The 27,294-nt window shown below is 51.5% G+C and overlaps 10 protein-coding genes across 10 annotated transcripts; 5 read left to right on the top strand and 5 right to left on the bottom strand.

The window, feature by feature from the left end:
• Window positions 1-2,401: 2,401 nt before the first annotated feature.
• On the bottom strand, window positions 2,402-3,760 carry INT6 (eukaryotic translation initiation factor 3 subunit E). The gene has a single exon (XM_046086360.1). It carries the CDS (start codon window positions 3,616-3,618, stop codon window positions 2,464-2,466), a length of 1,155 nt encoding a protein of 384 aa, XP_045942323.1. The 5' UTR covers window positions 3,619-3,760; the 3' UTR covers window positions 2,402-2,463.
• Window positions 3,761-3,825: 65 nt separating this feature from the next.
• On the bottom strand, window positions 3,826-10,192 carry LDX57_004686 (putative ARID/BRIGHT domain protein (SWI1)). Its single transcript, XM_046086358.1, has 3 exons — window positions 9,798-10,192; window positions 9,341-9,485; window positions 3,826-8,985 (listed from the first exon to the last, which is right to left on the bottom strand). The coding sequence occupies exon 3, from the start codon at window positions 8,960-8,962 to the stop codon at window positions 6,005-6,007; it is 2,958 nt and encodes a 985-aa protein (XP_045942321.1). The 5' UTR covers window positions 8,963-8,985; window positions 9,341-9,485; window positions 9,798-10,192; the 3' UTR covers window positions 3,826-6,004.
• On the top strand, window positions 3,971-4,785 carry LDX57_004687 (mitochondrial 54S ribosomal protein mL49; the record flags this gene model as incomplete). Its single annotated transcript, XM_046086359.1, has 3 exons — window positions 3,971-4,133; window positions 4,290-4,654; window positions 4,735-4,785. 3 exons carry the CDS (start codon window positions 3,971-3,973, stop codon window positions 4,783-4,785), a joined length of 579 nt encoding a protein of 192 aa, XP_045942322.1.
• Window positions 10,193-12,059: 1,867 nt separating the features above from the next.
• On the top strand, window positions 12,060-12,842 carry RPT3_2 (26S proteasome regulatory subunit 6B; the record flags this gene model as incomplete). Its single annotated transcript, XM_046086357.1, has 4 exons — window positions 12,060-12,217; window positions 12,271-12,312; window positions 12,380-12,478; window positions 12,539-12,842. The coding sequence occupies 4 exons, from the start codon at window positions 12,060-12,062 to the stop codon at window positions 12,840-12,842; spliced, it is 603 nt and encodes a 200-aa protein (XP_045942320.1).
• A 93-nt stretch (window positions 12,843-12,935) lies between these two features.
• On the top strand, window positions 12,936-13,624 carry rpt3 (proteasome regulatory particle base subunit RPT3; the record flags this gene model as incomplete). The annotated part of the gene is made up of 2 exons (XM_046086356.1): window positions 12,936-13,543; window positions 13,606-13,624. 2 exons carry the CDS (start codon window positions 12,936-12,938, stop codon window positions 13,622-13,624), a joined length of 627 nt encoding a protein of 208 aa, XP_045942319.1.
• Window positions 13,625-14,505: 881 nt separating this feature from the next.
• APR1 (aspartic proteinase precursor) lies at window positions 14,506-15,895 on the top strand (the record flags this gene model as incomplete). The annotated part of the gene is made up of 4 exons (XM_046086355.1): window positions 14,506-14,607; window positions 14,691-14,841; window positions 14,893-15,547; window positions 15,607-15,895. The coding sequence occupies 4 exons, from the start codon at window positions 14,506-14,508 to the stop codon at window positions 15,893-15,895; spliced, it is 1,197 nt and encodes a 398-aa protein (XP_045942318.1).
• A 1,146-nt stretch (window positions 15,896-17,041) lies between these two features.
• On the top strand, window positions 17,042-19,657 carry fcpA (protein-serine/threonine phosphatase; the record flags this gene model as incomplete). The annotated part of the gene is made up of 3 exons (XM_046086354.1): window positions 17,042-17,289; window positions 17,368-17,454; window positions 17,515-19,657. 3 exons carry the CDS (start codon window positions 17,042-17,044, stop codon window positions 19,655-19,657), a joined length of 2,478 nt encoding a protein of 825 aa, XP_045942317.1.
• A 681-nt stretch (window positions 19,658-20,338) lies between these two features.
• On the bottom strand, window positions 20,339-21,125 carry LDX57_004681 (uncharacterized protein; the record flags this gene model as incomplete). Its single annotated transcript, XM_046086353.1, has 3 exons — window positions 20,339-20,442; window positions 20,607-20,881; window positions 20,971-21,125. The coding sequence occupies 3 exons, from the start codon at window positions 21,123-21,125 to the stop codon at window positions 20,339-20,341; spliced, it is 534 nt and encodes a 177-aa protein (XP_045942316.1).
• A 1,356-nt stretch (window positions 21,126-22,481) lies between these two features.
• Window positions 22,482-23,686, bottom strand: CAR1 (arginase; the record flags this gene model as incomplete). The annotated part of the gene is made up of 3 exons (XM_046086352.1): window positions 22,482-22,785; window positions 22,920-23,503; window positions 23,600-23,686. 3 exons carry the CDS (start codon window positions 23,684-23,686, stop codon window positions 22,482-22,484), a joined length of 975 nt encoding a protein of 324 aa, XP_045942315.1.
• A 674-nt stretch (window positions 23,687-24,360) lies between these two features.
• Window positions 24,361-26,364, bottom strand: LDX57_004679 (glutamyl-tRNA(Gln) amidotransferase subunit PET112; the record flags this gene model as incomplete). The annotated part of the gene is made up of 4 exons (XM_046086351.1): window positions 24,361-25,625; window positions 25,690-25,831; window positions 25,888-25,964; window positions 26,031-26,364. The coding sequence occupies 4 exons, from the start codon at window positions 26,362-26,364 to the stop codon at window positions 24,361-24,363; spliced, it is 1,818 nt and encodes a 605-aa protein (XP_045942314.1).
• Window positions 26,365-27,294: the final 930 nt, after the last annotated feature.

The raw sequence follows: 27,294 nt of genomic DNA, 5'->3' as shown, positions 1-27,294 counted from the left end.
GGTCTCCTTGCGTGAGCAGTACCAGGATGGATATTTATACTTCTTAGTCTCTCGTAGATGCTCGTTTACAGCTAGGGCTATCATCATTGTGGCACCCTTCTTCCTATCACGTCTCAACACATCTATATAGATCATACGCCTGTTAGGCCAATCAATCAACCCAAGCCTGATCTCGTCAATGAAGATGTCCCAGGTTCAGCAATACTGGCTGCCAGGATACGGTCTTTCTCGACATATTGTGCTTGGACACATACAGTATTTTCTAGGCCCATCCGCCTCGGTCAGACCCTATACTTACCAGGTACATACAATCCACCAAGTCGGCTCCGACGTAGGGCATGAAGAAGGAACAAGTCCCTAACAATCGATCTTGCCTTTCTAAGGGGCGCGAAGGTTACCTCATCGTGGGCGTACCTCTTACTCGGGTCTCTGCCCCTTTCCTATATCTGATCTATGGGCATCAATGTGGACTGATATAGCTGACCCATCATGTACAGGAACAAATCGATGACCTCGCAGTGATGTCCCGAGAATACGAACGACAGGAGTCTCTTCGCATGGCCGGTGATTCTATCGTCGATCGCTCCAGCAGGCAATCAGAGCCGTATATCAATGAGATCGTGCCGGTTCGGAATTCAGGTCGACGGTGTGCAGTCGAACATGAACCGCGACGAGGGCGATGATATACCTACCATTTCCTCTTACCCCCCCCCCCCCCCCTCCCCTCTTTCTCTCTTTACATTTTCCTCGGAATGTCTTTCTTCATTCCCCCTTACTCCTTCTTCTTTCTCCTTCACATTTCATTGCTCTTCTCTCCAATCAACGATATCCCTGTGTTTACGTTGAGCGTTCTCGTACATGTGATTCCCCGTCCAGGGAGCTGCTAAGAGAATAAGTTGGCTCTCATTTTCCGGTCACATTCCCTTTGTCGATGAATATATCCCAATAAGCTAAGCTAGCTCCATTGTCTTTCTTGCTTTACCTTACTTCTTTGTCTTTCTTACCCTCCTATATCATTTCCCAATGCCCTGTTTCAACAGCAGATGCGATACTACACAACTACATACAATTCCTAGTTCCGAAAGTGAATGAAGTCTCAACCAATTAAAAGTAGCGTCTCGTCCGTCCGATTGCAGATTTGCTTGCTTTGATTTGTTGTTTCTTCTAAGTCATGTCCGATATGTCCCTATCTTCACGGCTCATCGTTATCGGCGCTGTTTTTTAGACGCAAAGAAAGAGAAAAGCAAGTAATCTGTCGGACTCACCATCATAATCTTCAGTTTATAGACCAGACCGGCACATAGCTAGGAGCTTGATTATCGGTATAAAATACCCCCGAAATACAAGCGTTAGATGATAAAGAGCCAAGGGTGTGGAAGACAAACTAAACCCGATCCTCTGAGAATCTAGAAACGATGGCATAGCTTATCTCGACCATAAGATCAAGGATATAATCATAAAGATAGAAAAAGAAAGTAGCAAAAAGAAAGGCCTCAGGGTTCAGATAGAATTCCACTCGTCTCTATAGATCATTCGTAACAGCATAGACTAACTAATCAATCAATCAATCAACCACGTGGGAAGAAGACAGAAAGCTTTTTTTTTTGTATCGAAGGCAAGAATCATCGTATCGAGAGAGAAGGGAAAGGAAAACCAATATGCTCGCCCTTCCCTTCTCTCTTCGGAGAAATTCTTTCCATTATCTTTCCCTTTTTTTTCTTTCCCAAAAACATACGTATTTTCATCATCTCACAAGGTTTGGTCTGGTTTGGTTTGAAGAACGTCGACCAAATCGTGTGTGGCATCAAGACAGAGACAGATAAAATTGAGAGAAACAGAAAGAACACAATGATGAAAGGGGGGAAATAAATAAAATATGAAAAAAAAGAAATAAGATAAGTCGAATAAAGCATAAATAAAATTGTGGAACCACCTAAAAACGCCAGCCTGATGCCACTCTGCTTGGTCCCATCACTTTCTCATCAAGCAAAGCCCGCAATTGCAAATCCACGGGGAATACTAATAGGAACAGAACCGACAGGAGAACGGAAAAAGACGCATCTTTTGAATTCGAAGCCCAATGGGATATGGAATCTTGTTTGTATTTTCATAGTTTTTTATTTGGCAACGGCGGCACTAGAGAAGAAAACCGGGTTAGTTAATGGGACTATAACCTGGAGAAAGACTGAACCTGAACGAACCTGAGAACTTGCGTCCGGAAGAAGGCACCCTTCGTCTTCTCAATGACCTGCTGGTACACTGACTGGGGAGGGTGGTTCATGATCACTGTGCCCTCCTTGTAGTCGATCTTAGCATCCACACGGGTGTCGCGGATCAAGTTGACGATCCACTTCTCGCCCTCATCCTGGTTCAGACCCAATCGGGTAGAAAGGTCCCTGCGAGAATAGAACGTTAGTTTTGCTCGTACTATCAAACAGTATTATCAAACAGTATCCGAATTGTTCAAGGGACGTACTTGATGTCGATCCGTTGGTGGATCTTGCAGTAGCTCTCAGAGATCAGGTGGCGGGCAGCCTCAACGAAGGCATCGGCGGCGGAAACCAGGAAGAAATCGCTGCGCAGCACATCCTCGGCCTCACCCAGCTTCTTCTGGGCCTCCTCGAAGTCGAAGTCGACGTACAGCGCCTTGACGAAGTCGGTGATGGGGTCGGTGTATTCGTAGCCCTCCTGGCGGACAATCCGGATAAGATCCTTCAGCTGCTTCTGGTACATGCTGCTGTTCTTGTGGACACGGGTCCGGTTGGTAATGACGCCGGCGGCCAGGTATCGCAGAATCCAAGGGCAGCTGGTCTGGATGGTGTTGATGTAGGCGGGAGAGAAGAAGAGGTCGGTCAGGACATCGCGGGCGGGGTCATGGTTGAAGTAGGGGAAGAGAGACCAGTGGATGAGCCAGGAGCGGTTCTGCAGCTGACCCAGGGGGTTGTTGAATAGTCGGGTTTCAATGGAGTCCTTGACCTTCTGGACCTCCTCCATCGCACCGTCCCAGCTGGTGGTCAGGATCTCCGAGGCCAGCTTACCCCATGTGGCCGAGGCAACCTTGTCGTTGTCGGTGGACAGAACTCGGAACTGGTAGAGCAACTCCGCCGCATTACCGTAGCTACCGCAGCTGTACTGGAACCGGCCGTAGTCGTACAGGCTGTTGACCATCTCGGTCGTGACGCCGTGCTGTTCCTCGAGGAACTTCAAGTTGGCAGCCTTGTCGCTGCGCAGGTTGCCCACGACGCTCTCGTCCTGCAGCAGATCGGTGATCTTGGCGCTTTCATCCTGGTAGTGTTGCAACTTGGCGAGAACCTCCTCCCTCTTCTTCACAAACTCGTCGGGGATCGTGTCGGAGTCGTTGATTTCCTTCCACAGGTTGGCGACGTAGTCGGTCATGTTGGTGTGCTTGAGCAGTTCATATTTGGCCCGAACGACCTCCTTGTCGTCATCCTGGCCGGAGCTGAATTCGAGTAGGGGGAAAACCAGATGGCGGTCGAGGTAGGGGATCAACTTGGGCAGGAGGTCATATTGGTTGGCGATCTCTTCCGCGGTCTTGGGAGGGTGAGCGGCGGCACCGCTGAGCAAAGACTCAGCGGAAGGGGGGACGTTGGCTGCCATAATGAACAGCTTCAATGGGGGAGAGGGGGAAAAAGAGGAGGAGGGGGGAGGGGAGGGGAGATCAAAAGGCGACAAGGACAAGAAGGACGTGGATACGCAGACCAGAGTCTTTCTCAGTGTGCGGCGATGCGAAAATGTGGGCGGGAGGGCTGGTCGAGGCGCTAGACCCGACCGGGACTAGGGGCAGGTCTCCGCGCAAAGAAGATCCGGAAAGCCTCAAAGTCAGTCAGTCCATGTCGCTTTCTCTCGCCCGGCCTCTCCTCATCGCTCTTAACCCCCCTCCTCCCCCGCGCCGTCTCTTCCCTTCCCTTGCCTGGTCCGGATTCTCGTTGGTCGACCCTCTTGATTATCCATGGCGTCTTTCCTACAGTCTCGTCCGGTCTTGTCGGCTGTTCGCAAGCAGTCGACAGCTGTGCCTCTCTATCTACAAAACTCTTCACAGTCCATGCTTTTGCGTTCGGGGACATGTAGCTCTTTCTCTTCTCTATCTTCCTCCTCGAGCTTGGTCAACTCCCGTAAGTAGAAGCTATCCGTTTACTTCGAATCTTGCATTGAAAAACCCGTATCACGTCTTGCTATTCCGTATCTCAGGAACGGAACGGAAGACACGGAATGAACGCGAAAACCCGGATGAGAAACATGACAGGAATCCCATATTGACCCATCTACAGAAACCCCTCGTCGAAGCCTCCCTTCTGCCATCCCCACACAACAATCCCGAACCTTCCTGGTACAATTCAGACGTCAATCCCAGTCCCTGAAAGAAAACTCCCCTTCGAAATCTCCGCCGGCCGATTTGCAGCTCACCAACCTCCCCTACTTCATCCGTCGCACACCCTCCAACCAACTTCCCGTTTACCTGATCACCAAGGCCGGCGGTACCAAGCAACAGACGAAGCTCCAGAAAACCGAAGGCGATCTGGACGCGTTGCGGAGTGACCTGGCACAGTTTTTGGGACTCGAGTCTGGCGATCCTAATGCTCCCCAGAGCCCCGATGTTACCATCAACCGTCTGACTGGGCACATTCTGGTCAAGGTATGCGGCCACCCTCTCCCCCACCCCTGAGCGCTTATCTTTCAGACCCCGTTCCGTGCGGCTAACGGATCGTATGACAGGGTTGGCGGAAACCTGAAATCCAGCAGTTCCTGTTGCAGCGCAACTTCTAAACACCATAATCGAAAGGAACGGCTCCATCTATGACCATTTGACCTCCTAATTCCATCCGATGGGTCTTTCGCAACTACCTTCAAACCGTCGATTTTCCATCTCCCTAAAAAAAAGAAAAGCATCGAGAGGCATAATGTCATAGTCATACCAAAATATCACACACCAGCAGTGGGCCAAAGATGCTCACGAAGGTTTAGAAAGGACGGCAGGAAATAAGAAAACCAAGGACGAGAAACGCAAAGTTTAAAGAGGGGATAAGGCCCTGTTGGGGCCAGCTATTGAGACCTCCGTCTTATATAATTCTTTTTTCTCTTCTCACCCATTTTTCCATCTATCGTGTATTATTTTTCTCTCTTGTGCCGGTGTTCTGCTACTTTTTTCTACTTCTACAGTCTCATTCGTGTTGTCGGGGAGGTGTTGACTGGCTTTTTGCATTCTGGCATCTCTTTTTTTCTCTCTCTGATCTGATCTCTTCTCTGCTGCTTTTGTCGCGCGACTCTCTGTATCCTGTACATGTCCAATGACTTCACGGTTGCTTTTGTGCTAATTCTGTGGCTAATCTCGACAATTGATCTGGTTTTAATGGGCGAAGACAGTACGCGAAGTGTGTAAACAAGGTATCCAATTAAATCGTAATTGCTACAAGGCCCCCGTCCATCGCCGCGGTCATTTTCAAGACTTCATCCTCCAGATTCCAATTTCATGTATTCATTCATATCAAATCTATCCTATCCATTCACCCGTTGAAGAAGTACTCCATAAGTTGGTCCCAGAGCACCATATCAGCAGTCTTCAAATGGATGCACGAGAGCTGCGGATGAAGATATTGCAAGATAGCGAAAGAGTCCAAGAAAATCAAGAAAGAGATGTATCAGGATATGAAATTTACCCATTTAGACATCATGCGTGATCTTGCACCCGAGGGTATTGAGCATTGTACAAGGAGTGATAACCACGATGATACACAATGTTCACGCCTCTCATAATCTTCCCACCGGCGCCGGACACAAAAAAAAAAAAAAAGCACGTAAACCAAGAAATGAAGAGAAAATAAAAAATGTAATAGTTTACTCGATGTGAATAGAAGACATGACAGAAACAAACGTCAACAAGGCGTCTTGGGAGAGAGGTGTAAGGTCTTCGCCTTCGCTAGAAGTAACCAAAAGGAGAAAAAAAATTGTGAAAAGATCGAACCAACTATAACCAAACCATTCCTGATCAGTCCGCCAACCGCGCATATGTTATTAACTGCCGAACAACACCGGGATCTACATTCGGCATCAACAGGGCCCCAAGTAAGCTTTCTTTCTTGGGGATAATTCCGGACGGGAATCGTAATGCACAGTTCGTATCAACGTGTTTTGACTTCTCGGCCAGTCGCCGTAGAATAGCTAAGCCCCGGTTGATAATCGACCCATAGGCGGAAGCTTCGGCTTCAGCTTGTCCCCTTGCAGCATGGGACTGGCGCGTATTGGTCTGCGGAGGAGGAACACGTTCCGTACTTAATAAGCAGGACAGTCGAAGCAGATGTATGGCAAAACCATCGATAGACTCGAGCCATGCTTTGGCAAGGGTCCCATCAGCGTATCCGCTGAGGATATCGGCAGCCAAGAGCCCTTGCATGAGGAATACTTTGCGCGCATCAGCTATAGCAAGAGGCTTCCGAGGCTGGTCGGGAACTGGACAAATGGCAAGCGCGAATGACCGTGTGAGTAGCTCCAGCTGAGAGACTCCTCCACCATCACCGACAAATATCGTTCTGAAAAATGTTCGATTGGGCTCATCTCGGGCCAGTAGCTTTGCCAGACTGTCCACTGCCGCGGGAGTGTATTTATGAATGGATGGGTTGTAAGCCGTGAACATGACACCCTCCGATCCTAATGTCGGGCCTGGAAATGGCGCAAAGGATAAGAGGAAATGTAGAAGGCAGAGTGCTTCTTCCTTGCTCGGTAACTGAACCGTATGGGCCAGGTTACTCAGATAAATCACAGTGTCCTTCATAAAGTCCAACGTATTTTGGTGAGTTCGCAGGAGCATGTTTCGGGTTCCCAGATAGCGGATGATGGTAGAAATAAACTGTATGACGGGAGGTGTTGAGAGGATTCCAAAATTGGTCTCGGTAAATGAAAAGTTGCGCAGGATGGTTGTAATGCAAATGAGTCTATCCACAGCTCGATCTAGCTCATATTCAAGACTTCCAAACTCAGGAGTATCCGCCAGGGATGTCCACTCCGATTGGCACCCTCGGGTGATCTCTTCATAGGATGGAAGGAGCATCATATCTGAGACTTCTGCCGCATGTTCAGCAAGGAACTCAGCCTGGTCTTCCGCACATTCGATCAAGCTTTCGACCAGGTCATCGCAGTTGTCCAACGAAATTTGAATCGCCGGTTCACAAGAGATGGATGCCAGAGTGTCTAGTGCCATGCGCATCTCCGCGTGCATTCCAGATTTGATACTCATTGTGAGTGCATGGATATCGATGACACCAAGTTCGGCAAATGAAGGAACATTGGGTTTTAGCCTTGAGATGTCTTCCCCAAGTTGATACATTTCATCCACGGCAATCGGTCCATGCAGATTATTTTCCGATATAACCATGGGCTTGAAAGGATCCTCGATGGGTTGCTTCAAGGGCATATTGGAAGATTGCTCAAATTGTTCGACGGGTTTTCCGGGCACGGATATAGAGCCCTTCCCAGATTGCGCAGGAGACTGCGCCGGTACTTGTCCAGTAGGGTCATGTGGCGTGGCTGGCGGTTGAGACTGGCGCGAAACGCTGAGTCGATGTTGAGGCTGTTGTTTCGGGCCTTTGACCGGCGTCGGGGTTGCGAAGCCGTTTGAGGCGTTGTTCTGTACACTGCTAGATACCGAGGCGGTACTAGGAGAGGGGTGGCCCATCTGCTGCGGAGTCTCAAACGCCTGTGGGGGTTTGACAGCGGGCGACTGGAACTGCATCCCTGGTTGATCAGTGGGCTGACGAGGAAGTGACGTCTGCTGCTGCATCTGATCTGCGAACTGTTTCTGCTGGGTATTGAGAAATGCCTGCTCGTAAGCAGCAAGATTTCGCTGGTAGTGATCACGAATTTCTTGCACGGCCATTGGAAATTGCATCGGCGGGAACTGGAGTTGTTGGGCGATAACGGACCACATGTTGGTAGCCGATATCTTCTTGGACCCGCCTAATTTCATGACAGTGGCGTAAAGCTGTACCAAATGGATTGGACGACCGCATACAATCGGATTTAGGTCAAGAGGCATATTCCGCGACATCATAAACTTCTGCAAGGACCTCATGAACCCTTCAGGATTGGGGGGTTTCGACATGGTCTGCTGCATCTGCCTGATGGCCGCCATCTGCTGGGGGTTTGCCATTGCGTTCATCCCCGCGGCAACAGGGCGTCCGGCCATCGCAGGGTTCATGTTCATCGGCCGGGCTTGGTTCTGCATTTGCATAGCATGTATTCGCTGCTGTTGCTGTTGAGCGGCCATTGCCTGCTGGTATCCCTGTGGCATGCCACCGAACTGCGCTTGCATTGGGGCTTGGACCGCCGCGGACGACATGGCCGTGGCCGGCGAGAACTGCGGGCCCATGCCCTGAGGAAACGGCTGACCAGGCATGAACGAATTGTTCTGTGGCGTGTTCACCCTGCTCGGGTGGTCCGGTTGCGACGGCGACATCTGCTGGCCAACATGGGGACCCGCGGGCGAAAATGGGCTAGGAGAAGCCGTCCCCATCCTTTGTACGCCATGTTGATCGAAGTCCTGCATAATCGGAGACTGAGTCACATTTGGAGTGGCTCCTTGCTGCAGATGTTGATACTGGGCAGGATGCGGAGCAAATTGCGGAGTCCCGTTCGCCGGTCCTTGGTATCCTGGAAAAGGGACTTGGTGAGGCGTTTGCGATCGCGACGCAGCAATCCCGCCCGGCGCCTGTCTGGGAGACATGGAGATGCCATCCTCCGGTCGAGGCCGTTTGGACGGAATCACTTGATTAGGGTTGTGGAAGCCGGGCGAGACATTTCGCGGCACGCCGTTGAACATGCGTTGGAATTGGTTAGGGTCGGGAGTGGGGGATGCATGGAGAAATGCTGTTGAAGGATCAATGGTCGCCTGGTGAAAAGCACCATTGTCATGGCTGGGAAGATTCGAGCCGTCGGCTAGCCAGGCATTCATGTCGTGTGGTTTTACCAACCCATCTGCAGGTTTAAGAGAGCTGTCAGAAATTATGACACACACCAGGGTTGAACGGTCACTATGCGATCGACACAAATCGGTGCATAAGACCCATTATCCCAGAAACAACAAAAGAACACACTGAGAATGGATGGAATGCAATTAGGGGATGGGATATGAACGCGTCAACTATGGGGGCGGGCCTAGGTCGCGCTCGGAGTCTGCGACACGAGTGAGGCGAGGCAAACAACGAGCGCACCAAGGCAGCGCGACCTCAAGGCGGGGAGGGGAGGGAGAATGCGAGAGGTACATCCAGAGACCAAGCAGGAAGGGAGAAGTGTTTGCAACATAGTAATGGGACAGAGATAATGTACATACCGACAAGGCTGGATAACTATGTGCCGACTCACAAGCGGATGGAAGCCGGTCCCGAAATAGCAGCGGTTGGAGGGCGCAAGAAAGAGTGCGAGGAGGGAGAGGTCACGGGACCATACGCGCCGTTGGCCGAAAATGAGTGGAAGTACTAAAGTACTGTCCCATCAGCATCGGTGCAGAGGGGGGGAAGCAACGGCTCGCGGGAGAAGAAGTCATGAAAAACAGCAGTATAGAGGCTGCATGTTACAATGCAAAGGATGCAGAAATGAAGACATAAAACAAAAATAAAATGACAGAAGAAAAAAAAGATAATGGATAAGCCCAAAAAGAGAGATCGCGGTTCGCAGCATGAGTGCGTGGCCGGTCGTGGTGCGTGGCCATAACGATGGAGGCGTGGGAAGGAGAAAGCAGGCAAAATCCAATCATTGGAGCAGAGGCGGGGAGGAAAAGGCATACGTACCTGGTAAAACCGCACCGAGTTGGAATTGATGGGAAGCCCCGGAAGCTGGTATTTAATTCTTGGTATATTTTTTTAATTTTATTTTAAAGGCCTTTTTTTTCCCACTCTGTACTTTGGGGAGCGAAGGAGATCGCTTTGAAAGCAAAAGAAAGTGGAGGCACGGAAAGGTGGGAAGGGGAGGAATGGAGACCGGCGTGGAGAGTAGCAAGAGAGGGAATGAGAGTCGAGAGTCGAGACACCTCAGGAAGAGAGACGAAAGGTAAGGACAAGAAAAGTGAGGAGCAAAGCGGAAATTCCAAGGGAAAGGGTACGTACAAAACCTTCACTAGTAGGGTTATTTTACCAGTAGTCGCAGAGCGAAGGGGAGGAAGCAAGTCAGCTCAAGTCAGGTCGGGAGGAATTCGGCAGGCGGAATCGGGCGGCAGGTTGGCAGCTGACCGGATGGGATTAGCTAAGCGTCTCGGACTCGGACTAGCGTTAGTGTTACACTGCCGCGAGGTTGGGCGCTCGTCCATCGTGCTCGTAGCAGCTCGCATTTTTTTTTTTAAAAAAAAAAAAAAAAGAAAAAAATATATCTTCTCAAGGACCGAGAAATGATTCCCCGTATACAGTGAACAGTCAGCGATCCTAGAGCTCCCGTATTAGTTGCGGGTAAACAGGATGTGTATTATTGGAGTCACTGGTGGGCGCCGGTTAACTACTAGTTAGTTTAGGTAGTTAGTGGTTTGGGGTTGGGGTTGGAGTGATAGCAACTGTTAGAAATTAGAATGTCCTTCGGATTGTGTTGATCAGACTGCAGTTGCTAAACATCTTGCAAATGCGATTGATCCATCCTATGCACCGCTCGTTCTCTCCCCAGACCCCCGGGCAGAGATTCCGTTGGTTTAACGCGGCTGGTAGGTTAGTTGATCTTGTATACATGAGGACCTCGATCAGAAACGAAAAGAAGCATCATGCGATAGAAATCAAAAGGAACAAATCCAAGACGACCCCCCGATGGGAGAAGTCAACCTGTGGGAAACCAAAGATAACAAATGAGAGAAGAAGAGAAAAGAGAAATAGCCCCGGTGACTGGGAGGGAAAGGGCACCTGCTGCTCTTATAAACTGCTGAGGTAAAGCCCACCGAATGAATCGCCCAATCTGAGTAGGTACGGTATGGATGAGCATAATTTGTCGCCCGCTAAATCCATTGACACTCGCTAGATATCTTCCCACCCTTGCACAGATCCCTTTCGGTGAATTGTGATTTTCTTTTTCTTTTCTTTTTCCGCTTCCCTTTCTGTCGCAGAGGGGGGAAGTCTACCTATCCTATTGATTTGATTGTGTATTGAGTTTTGATCTGAATTTGAATTTAAACCCCTCTTTCTTTCCCCTTTTCTTTCCATCTTTCTGGACATCTCATTGTCCCACCTGCCACGTCCTGACGACGCACTAAATGACTGGGTGATTGGCCACTTCGTGGAGACCCGGATCGGTTCCGTGGAGCATCAGTGTAAAATTAAGAAGGGAACACGGTATGGGGTAGGGTGCTGTAAGGATTTCCAAGGGTGTGCTAAAGAGGATGAATCCGATTCCACTGGATCCTGTTCAATACTGTCTTCACCACCTCAGTCTAGACCGAGTCGTGTGTTAAAATCTATTCGCTGCCGTCATTGTCCGACGTGAATTCCACGGGCAATCTTCTGCAACTATATATTTAATTGCGCCACGAAACTGATGTTACCGAGTCCCCCCCTGAAAACATTATACGCACCACAGACCACGTATAGTATTTAGACAGCTTCAAGTATACCGTAGAAAATTACTCTCCTAAGCTGGGTAGAAGATGACCCTTGTTGGATGCCTTAGAATAACACCCAACGCCTGTAGAGGAAGTTACATGCATTGTGATTTTGGGGTTTCAAATTCTTTAAGCAGAAGGGCTTGTGCATATTTCTTTGGTAGATTCCCAAAGGATCTGAAATTGCTATCTGACATTGGGATCGAAAGATTTTCGTTATGCAGTGGATTGATTGCAACCGAATGAGTTGTACGGAGTACTCGGGCAGAAGATGATGCCTCACGGGATCGGGATATATCACGTGACTGAACTTGGTAAGCTACCTACGTGAGCCCGGCAAGTCATCCTGGAAGCCTCCAGCTCGTTCAACAGCGCACGCCAGCTACCTATCCTCGCCACCTTCCCCCAACTTCTCCTCCACCCTGCACGAAAGCCCAAACGCCAGATACGTCTCTTCTCTTTGTTTTATTCAAAACTCATCATGGGAGACGTCGCCGTGGAGAATCCGGCGAACAACGTCACGCCTTATACCAAGTCAGCTCCGTTGGACACTATTCCCAACATAGAATCCATCGAGGGCACGGCAAATGACGGAGGCGATGAATATGCCACGCTTAAGAAACTCCAAAGACACCTAGAGTATGCCGGACGGCCGCCATCTTCTCGCAGTCCGTACTGACAGCTGCCGTTAGGTACATTCAACTACAGGAGGAGTACATCAAGGATGAGCAACGGTACAAGCTATCTCTACGCTCTCATCGCCTTGAAGAACACCGGCTAACAAGTACGCTCAATCACCAGGAGCTTGAAGAGAGAGCTTGTTCGCGCACAGGAGGAAATCAAGCGGATACAGAGTGTTCCCTTGGTCATCGGCCAGTTCATGGAAGCTATTGATCAGAAGTTAGTTCCCAAACGAGCCGGCAATTAAGTTACAGGCTAACACCGAAATCTCTGTTATAGTACTGGAATTGTGCAGTCGTCGACCGGGTCGAATTACGTCGTCCGTATCTTGTCCACGCTCGATCGCGAAAAGCTCAAGCCGTCATCCTCGGTCGCCCTTCATCGCCACTCCAATGCTCTCGTTGATATCCTCCCCCCGGAGGCCGACTCTTCCATTGCCATGCTTGGTGAAAATGAGAAGCCGGACGTGTCGTACGCGGATGTTGGTGGTCTTGATATGCAGAAGCAGGAGATTAGGGAAGCGGTCGAACTGCCTTTGACGCACTTCGACCTCTACAAACAGATCGGTGAGTGTGATGGGTAGGGATGGAAAAGTATCTTTGTGGCTGACTCTGTCGCAGGTATTGACCCCCCTCGTGGTGTCCTGCTATACGGACCCCCCGGAACCGGTAAGACCATGCTGGTCAAGGCAGTGGCCAACAGCACGACCGCCAGCTTCATTCGTGTCAACGGTTCCGAGTTCGTCCAGAAGTATCTGGGAGAAGGACCTCGTATGGTCCGTGATGTGTTCAGAATGGCCCGGGAGAACTCCCCCGCGATCATTTTCATCGACGAAATTGATGCCATCGCCACCAAGCGTTTCGATGCCCAGACAGGTGCCGACCGTGAAGTTCAGCGAATTCTGCTGGAGTTGCTGAACCAGATGGACGGCTTTGAACAGTCGAGCAACGTGAAGGTCATTATGGCCACCAACCGAGCAGATACCCTGGATCCCGCCCTGCTGCGTCCGGGTCGTCTGGATCGTAAGATCGAATTCCCGTCGCTGCGTGACAGACGGGAACGTCGCTTGATCTTCTCGACCATTGCTTCCAAGATGTCTCTTTCTCCGGAAGTCGACTTGGACTCGCTGATCGTGCGCAACGAGCCTCTATCGGGTGCCGTGATTGCTGCTATCATGCAAGAGGCCGGTCTCCGGGCTGTGCGAAAGAACCGGTACAACATTATCCAGTCCGACCTTGAGGACGCCTATTCCGCCCAGGTCAAGACGGGCCAGGAAGCAGACAGGTACGTGACTTCCCTCCGATCTCGTTATGTGCTTCAGTTGAGACTAATACTTTACCCTACAGGCTGGAGTTCTACCGTTAAACGGCAAACGGTCGGTAATTAATGCGTTGAAAGGAAATGGGACTTGTGCATGGCGAATGGGGGGTTATCAGTTGTATCATCAAGGTCTAGGCTTCCACTTATATAGGGAAATGGCCGGTGTATTGCATCTCTTTCCGTGAAATGTATCCGTAGACTCGTCGGGACCACACCGTAAGTACGGACTCACTGCGGAGAACGGAGTAGACCGTAAAGATTCAGGTGTCTCGACCGACATCTCTTGCCCAGACCCCGTGCAGGCAGGGCAGGCTAGTGGCTTAGTAAGTCGGGGACCTCAGGAAGGTCTTACAGTTACATCATCGGCAGCGGCTTCTGCCGGGTAGGAACTCCGTAGTCCGTAGTTAGGTAGATAATCCTAACTAACTAGTTAATCATAGTAGATAATGGGCTAAGATAACAACTCAATCGCGTGATAACAAGTCCAATCTCCGTACGAAGGAAGAGAATGTAGAGCAACTACTCAGGTATGGCCACGCCGAAAATGCTCGCCCCTGAAACATACTACGGTGTACCTACTGTTGAGCTGGTCAGTCGGGCGCTTGCTACCTTTGGCCGTGCCTGGAGTCCTGGACTTGGCCGCACAGTCAGCAGTCAAGTGATGCACCCGTGATGATCCCCCGAGTCGAATGACGCAGCCTGGGGCACCATGATTGGCCGGCTCCACAGCTAGGCAAGGTCGCTCCGCAACCGACTCATCTCACCTCTCTCTCTCCTTGCCCCGACCTCGCTCCCTCCGCGTTCTCTCTTCCCTTTCCATCCTCTCTTCATCTCATCGTTACCTTCCCCATCGTCCTTCCTATCCATAGAGACGGTTTTTAATTCGAGTTCCTGTCCTTCACTAACTACCGTCTCTGTTGCCCATCATGAAGTCGGCCTCTTTGCTCACGGCCTCCGCGCTGTTGAGCTATGCTTCCGCCGAGGTTCATAAGCTGAAGCTCAACAAAGTGCCCCTAGCGGAGCAATTGGTGAGTCAAGCACTGTTGGGGATTTCTATCATGACCACATCCTCGCAATAGTTTGATGATTTGCTTATCGATTGACTTGACAGTACACCCACAACATCGACGCCCATGTGCAGGCTCTGGGCCAGAAGTACATGGGTATCCGTCCTTCTGTTCATGAGCAGATGTTCCAGAACAGTCCCGTAAATGATATGGGTCGCCACGACGTGCTAGTCGACAACTTCTTGAATGCTCAATGTAAGGTCATCTGTCCGCTCGGTCTTGTCGGGAGATACTGATCAATTCCAGACTTCTCTGAGATCGAAATTGGCACGCCCCCTCAGAAGTTCAAGGTCATCCTGGATACCGGTAGCTCCAACCTCTGGGTTCCTTCTTCGGAGTGTGGTTCCATCGCCTGCTATCTGCACAACAAGTACGACTCTTCCGCGTCGTCCTCGCACAAGAAGAACGGCAGCGAGTTCGAGATCAGATATGGATCTGGCAGCTTGAGTGGATACGTCTCTCAGGACACCGTCAAGATCGGTGATCTGAAGATCGAGGATCAGCTGTTTGCCGAGGCAACCAGCGAGCCCGGCCTTGCTTTTGCCTTCGGTCGCTTCGACGGCATTCTTGGACTGGGGTTTGACACCATCTCCGTCAACAAGATTGTCCCTCCTTTCTACAACCTGCTGGATCAGGATCTCCTTGATGAGGGCGTTTTTGCTTTCTACCTGGGAGACGCCAACAAGGAAGGTGACACCTCCGAGGTTACCTTTGGTGGTGTTGACAAGGACCACTACACCGGTGAACTGATCAAGATTCCTCTTCGCCGCAAGGCGTACTGGGAGGTCGAGTTTGATGCTGTTGCTCTCGGTGACAACAAGGCTGAGCTCGAGAACACCGGTGTTATCCTGGACACCGGCACCTCTCTCATTGCTCTGCCTTCCACGCTCGCTGAGCTCCTGTGCGTATTGACTTACTTGGTTCTTCTCATGTGTAATCCGTCTGCTAACGCCCGCCCAGCAACAAGGAAATCGGCGCCAAGAAGGGCTTCTCTGGTCAGTACTCGATCGAGTGTGACAAGCGTTCGTCCTTGCCCGACCTCACCTTCACCCTGAGTGGACACGACTTCACGATCACTCCCTACGACTACACCTTGGAGGTTCAGGGCTCCTGCATTAGCGCTTTCATCGGCATGGATTTCCCTGAGCCCGTTGGTCCCCTGGCCATCCTTGGTGATGCGTTCCTAAGGAAATGGTACAGCGTGTATGACCTTGACAACGGCGCCGTTGGTCTCGCCAAGGCTAAATAAGTATTATATTGACGATGACTTGCTCTGGTTCCGCAACGTGTGGTTCTCGAGTATGCCTCTGTCCCCTTTTGTAGCTGGCCTATTTGTTTTGCGTTGCCTTAGTGCCTGGATTTCCCTCTGGAGGATTCGGGGTAGGGGAAGAGAGTTATGTTGCGAGTGATGTGCATTTTGCTATTTCGAAACGGTAATCCTTGTGTGGCATACCCTTAGTTCCTTAGCCTTAGCTTCTTTGTCACCGAGTAACTAAATATTGATGATTCGTATTCTTCCTCCAATCTTTGCAACCTCTTTGACAAGGACTATCAATACAAGCATGGGCTCTGACCCTCGAGACAACCGAGGATTGTTAAGGGGAGGTAGGCTGTTGAGCACAGAATAAAGTAGCTACTAAAGGAGCCGAATACACTAGAGTCGACCTCTTGCCCTGTCAAGAGTGGAGCGACGGTCATCATTCAGGCAAACACAAAGGGAGCCATGAAAGACGGACCCTTGGAAGGGTCTGGGCCAAGTCGGTGTTCTTTTGTCTGGCCCCGCACGGGCTGCCGACCGCCCAACTGCACCTCTGCTCTTGCTGGCCTTGGCAGCCGACCTTCTTTCACGGCTCCTCACGCGGCCTTTCCCATCATCATCATCACCACCACCTTCTTTCTTTGGCTCCCAACTCCATCGTGACTCTTCTGATATATTTCTGGCCCCATTATTTATTTGTGGCGCCCGAGTTACTCTCCCATTCCAATCTTCTTTCTTGTTTTGTTCCTTCCCTTCTCGTGCCCTTGTCGCGTTCTGTGGCAAATTTCCTGCTTTTCTATCTGAGCTACGCTTTCACCCCGGTCACGTCAGACCTCGTCAGACCTTTTCGTTTACCGATAAGCGTCACACCCCAATCTTGGTCTTCTGAACTTCTCCTTTCGGATAGGTCGGATTGAGTTTCGCCAGCTTCTGTCTTTAATCCGTGATTGGCGCACGCCGGGTATGGCTCCATAGCCGTCGACCCCGATACATCTCAGCTCGCTACCAACCTCACAACTCAATTGGTTTCTTTCTTGTATCCCGTACTGGCCGACTGCGGAGGACCTTCTCCAGCCGTCTTGGAGGAAATTGGGGAAAGAGAACTAGGAACGAAACAAGCTAGGCTTGCCTAGGAGCATGCTTCTGCGTTTACCGTCTAGCCTCCATTACCCGATCACCGTAACGTCGTTGCTCAAACAGCCCGGCGATGCGGTGGAAAGGGACGAGGCGTTATTCTGGTATTCTTACCAAACGACCGTGACGGAGGGAGATGGGCTGGGCAACAAGAATGAAGTTCTGCGCAAGTTCCCGGCCAAGTTCGAGTCAACCGTTGATGGAGAAATCGTCCAGTGGAAGGTGAATAAGGGCGATGTGATCAGGGGGCCGTAAGTTTTGGACTCATGGCTCGCTCTGTTCGGCGGGCAAGAGCGAGTGTGATCGTGTTCGCTGACATGTGGGGTTAGTGTCGACGTCGTCGAGATCGATGAGCCATGCGCTCACGAGGTCCAGTTTGGGGGACTCTGCGCAGAATGTGGAAAGGATATGACCGAGTAAGTGGTCATACGACGCTTGGCTGTCTGGCTTAGAGGGTCTAATTTGTTCGATTTTAGATCGACGTATAACACGGAAGTCACGGATTCGATGCGCGCGCCCATTCAGATGGCCCACGATAACACGGCACTCACTGTGAGTGAGAGGGAAGCTACCCGAGTGGAGGAAGACGCGAAGCGCCGTCTTTTGTCGAACCGCAAGCTCTCGCTCGTGGTGGATCTTGACCAAACAATTATCCATGCTACTGTTGATCCGACCGTTGGAGAATGGATGGAAGACAAAGACAACCCAAACCACCAAGCCTTGAGCGATGTTCGAGCGTTTCAGCTAGTGGATGATGGCCCGGGAATGCGCGGATGCTGGTACTATGTCAAGTTACGACCAGGACTAGAGTCGTTTTTGCAGAATGTCGCGGAGCTCTACGAGCTGCATATCTACACTATGGGCACTAGAGCGTATGCACAGCACATCGCAAGTATCATTGATCCCGATCGGAATTTGTTTGGAGATCGCATTCTCAGTCGTGACGAGAGTGGCAGCTTGACGGCCAAGAACCTCCATCGCCTGTTCCCCGTGGATACCAAAATGGTGGTCATTATTGATGACCGTGGGGACGTTTGGCGCTGGAGCCCCAACCTCATCAAGGTGTCCCCCTACGATTTTTTCGTTGGCATCGGGGACATTAATTCGAGCTTCCTTCCCAAGAAGCAAGAGCTAGAAGCCAAAAACGAAGCGGCAAAGCCGGCCCTGCCGGCACCCAAACCAGCCCCGTTGGAGCAACATCATGTCAATGGGACGACGACAAAAGTGGGAACGAACGAGGAGGTGTCGACATTGGAACAATTAGTGACCATGGGCGGAGGAGACAACCCGAGGTTGTTGCAAGAGCAGAGTGATGCGCAGGAGGAAACCATCATGCACCAGGTCGAGGATCGGCCGTTGCTGCAAAAGCAAAAGGAACTGGATGCCGAGGACGATGCGGCCGAGAGCAGCGATTCGTCTACGAGCGTAGATGAGTCGCAAGATCCTAGCAAGCAACGGCACCATCTACTGGAGGACCATGACCGGGAGCTCTTTGAGCTAGAAGGACGACTCGAGCAAGTACATAAGCAGTTCTTCGAGGAGTATGAAAAGAAGCGCCTAGGGGCATTGGGTGGACGAGTGGCCGCTCTGAGAGGCGAGAAGACGCCGTCGAAGGACAGGGATGTGGACTTGAAGTTGGTTCCTGATGTGAAGGATATCATGCCGCAAATTAAACGCCGAATCCTTGGCGGAGTAGTCCTGGTGTTCTCGGGAGTTCTTCCTCTGGGGACAGATACCCAGAACGCGGACATCTCTCTGTGGACGAAGAGTTTCGGGGCCGCCATTTCCCAAAATATTAACCTCAGGACTACCCACCTGGTTGCCGGCCGAAATCGCACTCAGAAGGTCCGAGAAGCCACGCGATATCCGAAAATCAAGATTGTCACGACCCAGTGGCTGCTGGATTGTTTGACACAGTGGAAACGGTTGGACGAGGGGCCGTACCTGCTTCCCGTACACCCCGATGACCAAGGCGAGCCGATTGACCCTGGCTCGTCGTGGCCTTCGTCGTCTGACGAGGGAACAGGCACGCTCTGGACGGATGAAGAGGGCGGCGGTTCGGAATCTACGGAAGACATTCTCAAATCCTCAGGGCTTGACGAGACCTCGCAGATCGGTTATGATGTCGACCAGCAAGCCGCCATTCACGAGGAGCTGAAGGAATTTCTGGGGAGCGACGACGAAAGCGAAAGCGACAATGAGTCCTCTTTCTTGGCGGACGACGCCACGGCCGCGGCACCGGGCAAGAAACGAAAACGCGGCGAAGGACCAGGTGATAGCGAGGATGACTCGGAAGATCAAGACAGCCAGGGCGAAGACGGAGGTGACGTGCAAGGTTCGCGCTTATCGCAGCGGATCAAACGGTCGTATGAACGAAGCACCGGACTGCGGGCCGTGGCCAGCGCCGAGTCGTCCCAGGACTTGACCCAGCGTGACGACGACGACGATGATGACACACCCCGGCCCGAACCCAGAGAGTCGTCAGCCAGGTTCCCCGAAGACCCAGCGGACGACGACGACGAGCTGGAGCGGGAGATGATGGCGGCCTTTGGGGAGGAAAGCGACCCGGACTATGACCCCCCTACTACTGCGGAGCTGCCATCTTCCGCCGACAAGTAGACAGACAAACCGACAAACAAGCCAAGCGACGTCCATACCGTTTTTTTGTGTTTTGATTCTCTTCCGTGCTTGATCATTTCGTTGCACATGAGTTGCGATGCAATGCTCGCATAGCGATGGCGTTAGGACCTACATAATCAATCACCTTGATGTCTTTCTATCCGTCGATTTCACCTGGCTTTGATTTACTTGGTCTATAACAGGTTTAACCATTTGACGTGACGTGAAAGGTTCAGAGAGGGGGTACAAGTTTAAAGTTGGGATGTATTTAGGAGTGATCATGTCGATTCTGAATGAATAGCTAGCTCTACCTTAAGTGACTTGAACTCGGATATATCTCAATTGACATGGAATCCATATATGACATATGCGCACAGAGAAAAATAACATGAAGTAGAAGACCCAACCACATGACCATTATAAGTACAGTACATCGGGATAAATGCAATGCGCTTTTGAAAAAAACGATGAACATGGACAAGAACAAGAACAAGAACGGGAAACGCCATGCTTGCAAGCAAACCACACGTAAATGACAACAGAAACATAACCCTCGTAACTTCATCCGACATCAAAACATAAACATATATAGAATTGAGACAAGAAAGAATAGGAACCCAAGTAAGAAGTAAGTCATAAGAAAGAAATAACCAAGGATGAGACGGGGAGAAGGAGGATCAATCAATGGTAAACATCGCGATTGACCTGCCACGACATGATCATCATCCAGAGAAAGAAGATCGTGTTGACGAGTTCGAATGCGAACGCTGTCTTCCAGCAATTACCTATCCAACGAGTCATCCTGGTTAGTCTTGTCTCGGAGATATATGCAGCTGCGCGTAGCTGCAGGTGTATATCAATAGAGGAAGGGAGGGTGGTAGGTATATGTCGGGAAATTGAGTAGCAGCAAAAACCAAAACCACAATAGGTGAGGGGAGGGAAGACATACAAATAGTACTCTGCGTCAACCACGCCATCGTCTGCAGATTATTCCCCCCGAAATGATTATCATCGACGTAGATTTTACAATTATCGTTGACATTGCCGACGACGCCGTACAATTGCAGCGAGGTCTCGATCAGACCCGTCAACCAGAGCACGAAGAGGATGAAGCTGCCGACGATGATGATGCCAGGAAGGAGGAAGCGTTGCGCGGCGAGGATCAGGATCAGGATGATGAAGAAGACGCCAAGGGCGCCGGAGACGGTCATGTAGGGGAAGAGCCTGTTTGGAGACCAATCGAGAGATTTGGTTAGGATTTACTATCAGGATGGGGAGGGGAGGGGTATAGTCCATTGGATTGAGGAACGTACCATGGTATCCCGAGCTCTAGTTCGGATTGCACGACCATGAACCAGGAAAAGATGCCGAGACAGATAGCGGAGGCGGCGAGGACGATGATGATCCATATATTGAGTTGGAGTTCGGGCCAGTGGTAGCGTCTGCGACGATAGGGTCGCACGGCCATGGTGGGTGTGTATACCTGTATGTAGTTCGGGGACGTGGCAGGAGGTAAACAATGATGTGTTTGTGTGTTTGTAGATGAGTGGCTATTCGAGCGGATTGATTGCGGACAGCATGAGAAGTAGTCTCCGATCCTGGATTGTTGGCATATAGGGTTGGCTTCTCGAGTATTATATGGACGGTATAGCGACGTGGAGAGCAAGACCCATGAAGATGATGCTGTCGGGCACGAGAAGCGTGAAAGGCGGAGAAAAGAATGGAAGAGAACAGCGCATCAGCGCCGCAATCCCCTGGCGACCTCCAGCCAGTGGGGAGAGATCGAGATCCCGTTGGGCTTCGTCGGGAAGATTTAAAAAAAACTGCCTGCTGTGAATTGATTTGATTCTCGTGAGATGCTTTGATGCGTTGGTCGACCTTATGTCAGCGGGTCTACCCCGTCTTGCCCTTCCAGTTGGGTCCGGCTCTTCTTCGCAAACAATTCTCCTCGATCTAAACAAACAAACAAGCACACTCGAGAGTCCAATTCTAGGCACAAAGGAAGCGAAGGAAACGAATGCACAATTGTGGAAGAATCAGACCGAATGGAAACCGCTCTTTGATCCATCATAAGTCATAAATGAGGTGGCAGGTGCGAAATTGCGGTGGCGGGGAAGATCGACGGCTGCTAAAGCGACGGACGATGGCTTAGTATCGTCAACGCAATCTATTCTTGGAGCTCTAACAACCTGGGTTCTGCAGGCTCTGTTCATCATCTGATCTGGTCGTTGTCATTTAAGATCCGACCATGTGGAGAGCCAGTACTGAGGTTATTCTAGATAACTCTGATCTCGTCCTTGACGGATCGATCGCTACAACTTCCAAAGAAGCGACTATTCTACAGATAAGATCAGGTCCCAGACTAAGAACGTTAGAGACCCACTTCCAGGTGAAAATGACCGCACGGATCTCTGGTTCATGAGCGCAGAATCCGATGTTCCTTGACTCTCCAAAGCAATTGATGCAATGATATCACTTTGGCTGGTAACTGAGCTTATATGCCTGATACGACAAGAATGACTACTATAATTGTCTATCGCAATATGATGGTGTCAGTGAGCAGGCATGAGTGATTATTAGATGCACCTATACTCCAAATACGCGATGGTACTGACCATGCAGCATGGCCACCCTACAGCTCAAGCCCCTGACCCAGCCTTGGGTACGGGCATTGGGTGTCAACATGGATGACAGGCAACGCGTCCGACCGTTACAGGGTACCAAAAAGTCTACTTTAATCATTCGTTTCATTTCATATCCATGGGGAATATTACAAGCATATAACAAAAAGGAAGCCGCCCTGTTTTATACACCCAACGCCGCTTTACAGGAGGGTATCACCCAGGGCACTGCGCACCAACGAGCATCCGGTGCGGATGGTTTCCGACGCACCCACCGACTCGAGGCTGGGGTTGACCTCGACCAGGTCCATGGCCACCAGGTTACCCGTCTCATGCACGCATTCGCAGATGAAGTCACCCTCGCGCAGGGTCAGTCCACCACGCACAGGGGTGCCGGTGCTAGGCGCCCACTGCGGATCAAGCGCATCGACGTCGAATGACAGATGGATCGGCGTGTCGTTGCCGACGTGTGCCAGAGCCATCTCGACGACGCGGCCAATACCGTACCTGTCTCACGGTTAGCAACTCTATCCTGCATGCATGCGAGTATGCATGTAACCCTGTCTCCCGGTCCAATGCATGTCGGAATCATTCAATCCCGGGAGAGCTACAAGGGCCAGTGAGAAGGCTAAAAGACTTACCGATCAACGTCGTGCATGCTGAAAGCCTTGATTCCGTGCTCCCGGAGCAACTGCTTCTCGCCGCGATCCACGTCTCGCAGACCAATGTAGACCAGCTTGCGCGTGCTCACGATATGCTCATCCTTCAACCAGCCGAAGATATCCTTCTGCTCCTCGCGGGCCAACCGAGTCAGGAAGGCCATGGGCATGCCGTGGATGTTACCGCTGGGGCTCATCTCGGGAACGTTAATGTCGGCATGGGCGTCGACCCAGATGACGGCCATTTCGCGGCCCAACCGTTCGCGAACGGCCTTGGCGGTTCCGGAGATGGTACCGATGGCAATCGAGTGGTCACCTCCCAGCGTCAGAACGAACTTGCCGTCCTTGGCATGCTCGTAGACCTGCGAGCTCAGGGTCTCGGTCACGGCACTCACGGCACGGGGCTTCTTCATGCCTCGGTGGTCGGGGTCAGAGGCGGGGATCTGGTTCTCGTAGTAGTGTACCGTCTGGTCGTAGTGAAGCTCGTAACCCAGGTCATCGCGCAGCTGATCGAGAAGACCGGACTCGATCAGAGCCTGAGGGGCCGCTTCGACACCGGATTGGCACTGCAAGACACACATTCATTGGTGAGCTTTGAATTGAGAAATTGCACGCCGGCGGAATGATCGGCGCTGCCAAGGAAAGGTCACAGAATTACGTACCTGGCCTCCATTGAAACCAACGGCCACAACGCCCAGGTGGCTGGGCTTGGAGAGAAAGCGCTGGGTGATAGTGGAGGGCTGAGTCATGGTGAAGAGAAAGGTGGAGGGGAGATTGAATAGAGGTGGGGTGGTAGAGAGAGAAGAGAGGAAGAGGAAAAAGAGAAGAAGACGGCGAAAAAGCTTCTAGAAGGGGAACCCAAAGAGGACTAGCGAGAGATGCGATAAGATCCGCCGCGGTGGACCTTCCGTTTGCCTCAGGAATCAGGTTTCAGAAATGCGAGGGATGAATGCGCCGGAACGAAGACAAGACGAGCAAAGAAGAACCGGAGACACGACAGATCAAGGAGGAATGGAGAGAATGAAGAGAAAGAAAGAAAGAAAGAAAGACCCGGAGAAGCCGTGAAGAAAGTCAGCTTTAAATCCTGGCTGACCGTGGGTCCCTCCGTCCGCCCTTCTCTTGGACGATCGCTAAGACCTGCTTTTAGGGATCGCGGGCTTCCCCTAAGTACAGGTCGAGGAGAGACGCCCGCCATAGCGTCGCCATTCCAACTCCACCCCCCATTTTCCATTAGCAATCGTTTTCGGGAGGAATGATAACTGTCGGCTGGACTGGCGATGATCCGTCGGGTTATTTCCCGCCTTGGGTTACTATTTCGTGGGTTTTAATGGGTTTCATGGGTTCCAATGGGTATCATTTCTATGCCATATCCTACAACACTGACACTAGCTAGTTACACTACTTATACATGACCGGGCTCACTTCATGGACCCTGGCCGTCCCCTAGGATAAGCTCCCGCAGAATTGCGTCAGCCTTGGGTGCTTCCACGCGACCTTTCTCCCCCATGCGCATCATCTGTCCTACAAACCACCCTAATTTACCCACTTGGTTCTTGCTGCGAATCTGTTCGACCATCTGAGGGTTCTGAGCAATCGCGCCTTCGGCTAGGGTCACATACTCCTCCCGCGAAAGAGGGCGAAGAAGTAGATTCTCCTCCTCCAGAAGCCGGGGGACCGCCCGCGAGTCACCGTCAAACACCATGGCCAATACCTGCTTGGCCGTAGGACCGGTGATCCGTTTCCGCTGCAGCTGGTCGATTATTTCAGCGAGAGACTGTGCGGGAACACGCTCCGGATCCCAGACCAGGTCTGCTTTGGTCAGCAACCCTCCAAGCTCGTGAAGAACCCAGTTACCCGCCACGCGCCCTAGAGTTGCTCGAGTTTTGGAATCCTGATCTTGCTGCAGATCGCGCAGGATATCCACCACGTCCTGGTAGTATTCCAATCGTGCTCCGTCTTCCAGCTCAACCAGCGGTTTGGCATCCTCGATGGGAAGACCGTACGCAGGATCCTTCAACACCCCGATCAGCTCGTCCGAGACCGCTGGCAACGTGTTCCGTAGTTCAGCCACGAGGTCGTCACAAATAAAGAGCGGCGGAATGTCGGGGTCGGGCATATAGCGATAGTCCACCTCGCCTTCTTTGCCTCGGAGCTTCCGTGTCTCCGTGCTTCCAATCGTCCATCCGCGGGTCTCTCCTTCCACCTTTCCTCCGCTCTCGAGGACGGCGATCTGACGGTTCTTTTCGGCGATAATGGCATCCTCTACTGCCTTAAAACTGCTCAGGTTTTTGATCTCAGTGCGTTGGCCGAGACCGCCGATTCCTCCGTATTGGTGGGTGCCTTCGACTTCCCCCCGCTGGCGGATGGATACGTTGACATCGGCTCGGAGACCTCCCAGTTCCATACCCGTTGTGACGGCACTGCACGACTGGAGAATGGATTGGATCTTTCGAACGCATGCCGCAGCGGTTGCGGGCGTATGGATTTGGGGCATGGTGATGATCTCGATAAGCGGATGGGAGACACGGTTGAAATCGAGGAGTTGCGTCGAGGGAGGGTATTCTTGGGATTTGGCTGTATCCTGTTCGAGCTGGACCTGCTTGATGCCAATGCGAACCTGGTCTCCATCTTCCGGCGCAATACCGTCGTGGCTGAAGAGGTCGACGTAGCCGGCTCGTGCAAAGGGTTCTGCCCGAGCGTTAGCCGATCGGTCCCATCAATGGGACGGGTTAACGGTAGGGCGGAATGGTACCATAGTATTGGGTGATCTGGTAGCCAGCCGGTTGATCCTGGTAGAAATAATGTTTCCGGTCAAACCGACTGACCGACTGGATATCACAGTTCAGTGCCAGGGCAGCGCGCAGGGCAGGAAGGAGGGTTGGGATTTGAAATTTCTAAAACAACTCAGCGTCGGAGGTCTTCTGGTGTGATGAGGGCTTCGTAGACGAACGGGTTGACTGCCCGGAAAGGCCAGGTCAAAGAGAGCGACATTGGAATTGGGAAGGTCGGTAGATGACGTCGAGGCACCTGGTTTGCGATCATGGTCAGAGTGGGCTTTGTTTCCCCTCCCTCCCCAGTAACGGGTCCACATACTGGAGAACAATTTGGACTGGGTATTCAGTTGCGCGTGAATCTCAATGCCCACGGTCAATTCCCATTTCTGCCGGGATGCTTCCTCACTCTCCCTCCTCTGGCGCTTGTGAGCTTTCAAGGCCTTGGCACCTTGTTTGAGTTGCTTTCGTAGGGGAACGCGGTCTTCGGGCTCTGCGGTGGAGGTCTGTAGATGCCTAACTCGAGATTGCGATAAAGAAGATGAGATGGCATCAGAGGGGAGCAAACGTGGCCGAGGGATATAGGACTGGCGACAACGGGGACTGGCGAGAGAGCGGGCAGCTCTGGGGCATTGGCGTAGCCATGGTCGAAGCATGTGTGGAGGCGCGTGAGTGGTAGAGAGGCGTGGTGGTTGATAGCAGGGGAGGGTGGGGGAAGGAGGGGGGAACAAAGAACAAACTGCAGGCAGGAGAGAGATGCAGGGAGAGAAAGTCTGGGAAGTTGATCAAGTCAAGTTCAAGTGGAAACAAGAAACCCTTCAGTATCGCCGAAGAACCTCAGGCAGCAGAGACGGTGACAATACCGTACGGGTTACTTTACGCTCACCGCATCGTCTTTTCTTTTCTACTTTCTACTTTCTACTTCTTTCTACTCTCTCTATCCTTTTCTCGCACAAAATAGAAAGAGCCAAATTATTGAAAAGAGTCACCTGCATACTCTGCTTTGCTGCACCCTGAACATGTTTGTGCCTCGATGTGTGCCCCTCTCGCCCTACAATTGTCCCTAACTATAGATTGCTCTTATCCCACCATTCTCTGCCCGGGACAATCATCGCACTCCACGCCTGCAGGATCGGCAGCGAGTCAACGCCAGCCAACGCATCAACCGGTGGTTTAGATCCCTCTGGGGATGGAACATTGCTGATGATATAATTCCTCACGGTTCCGAGGCAAGGGCCCACTGTGGATACATCTGTGTGCTGCATGCCATCCTTCCTTTCGATATATATATCCACGAACTCTTCCCCTCCATGGACATCCCACCAGCTTCTATCGTTGTTTTTCCCTCACTCATCCTCTCTTTCCCCTCCTTGTCCAGTCTGATGGGCCGCTGGCGATAAGACCCGAGTCAAAGACCCTCCCGAAGAACAATCTGATTCTGACCGTCATCCGGTGATCGTCTGGTGATCTGTAGCCCTTGGCGCTTCTTACGCTCTGCAGCGACGAATGAGACTCGTCCATTCTCGCTGGCTTCCGCCTGTTCTTGTCGCATTATTGGGATTTGGTTTCAAATAGCTGCCAGTATT

This window comes from Aspergillus melleus, assembly GCF_016097325.1.
Source record: "Aspergillus melleus strain CBS 546.65 chromosome Unknown contig2, whole genome shotgun sequence".
Classification (NCBI taxonomy): Eukaryota; Fungi; Ascomycota; class Eurotiomycetes; order Eurotiales; family Aspergillaceae; genus Aspergillus; species Aspergillus melleus.
Note: the sequence above shows the minus strand (reverse complement) of the source record. Positions and strands in the feature narration are given on the sequence as shown.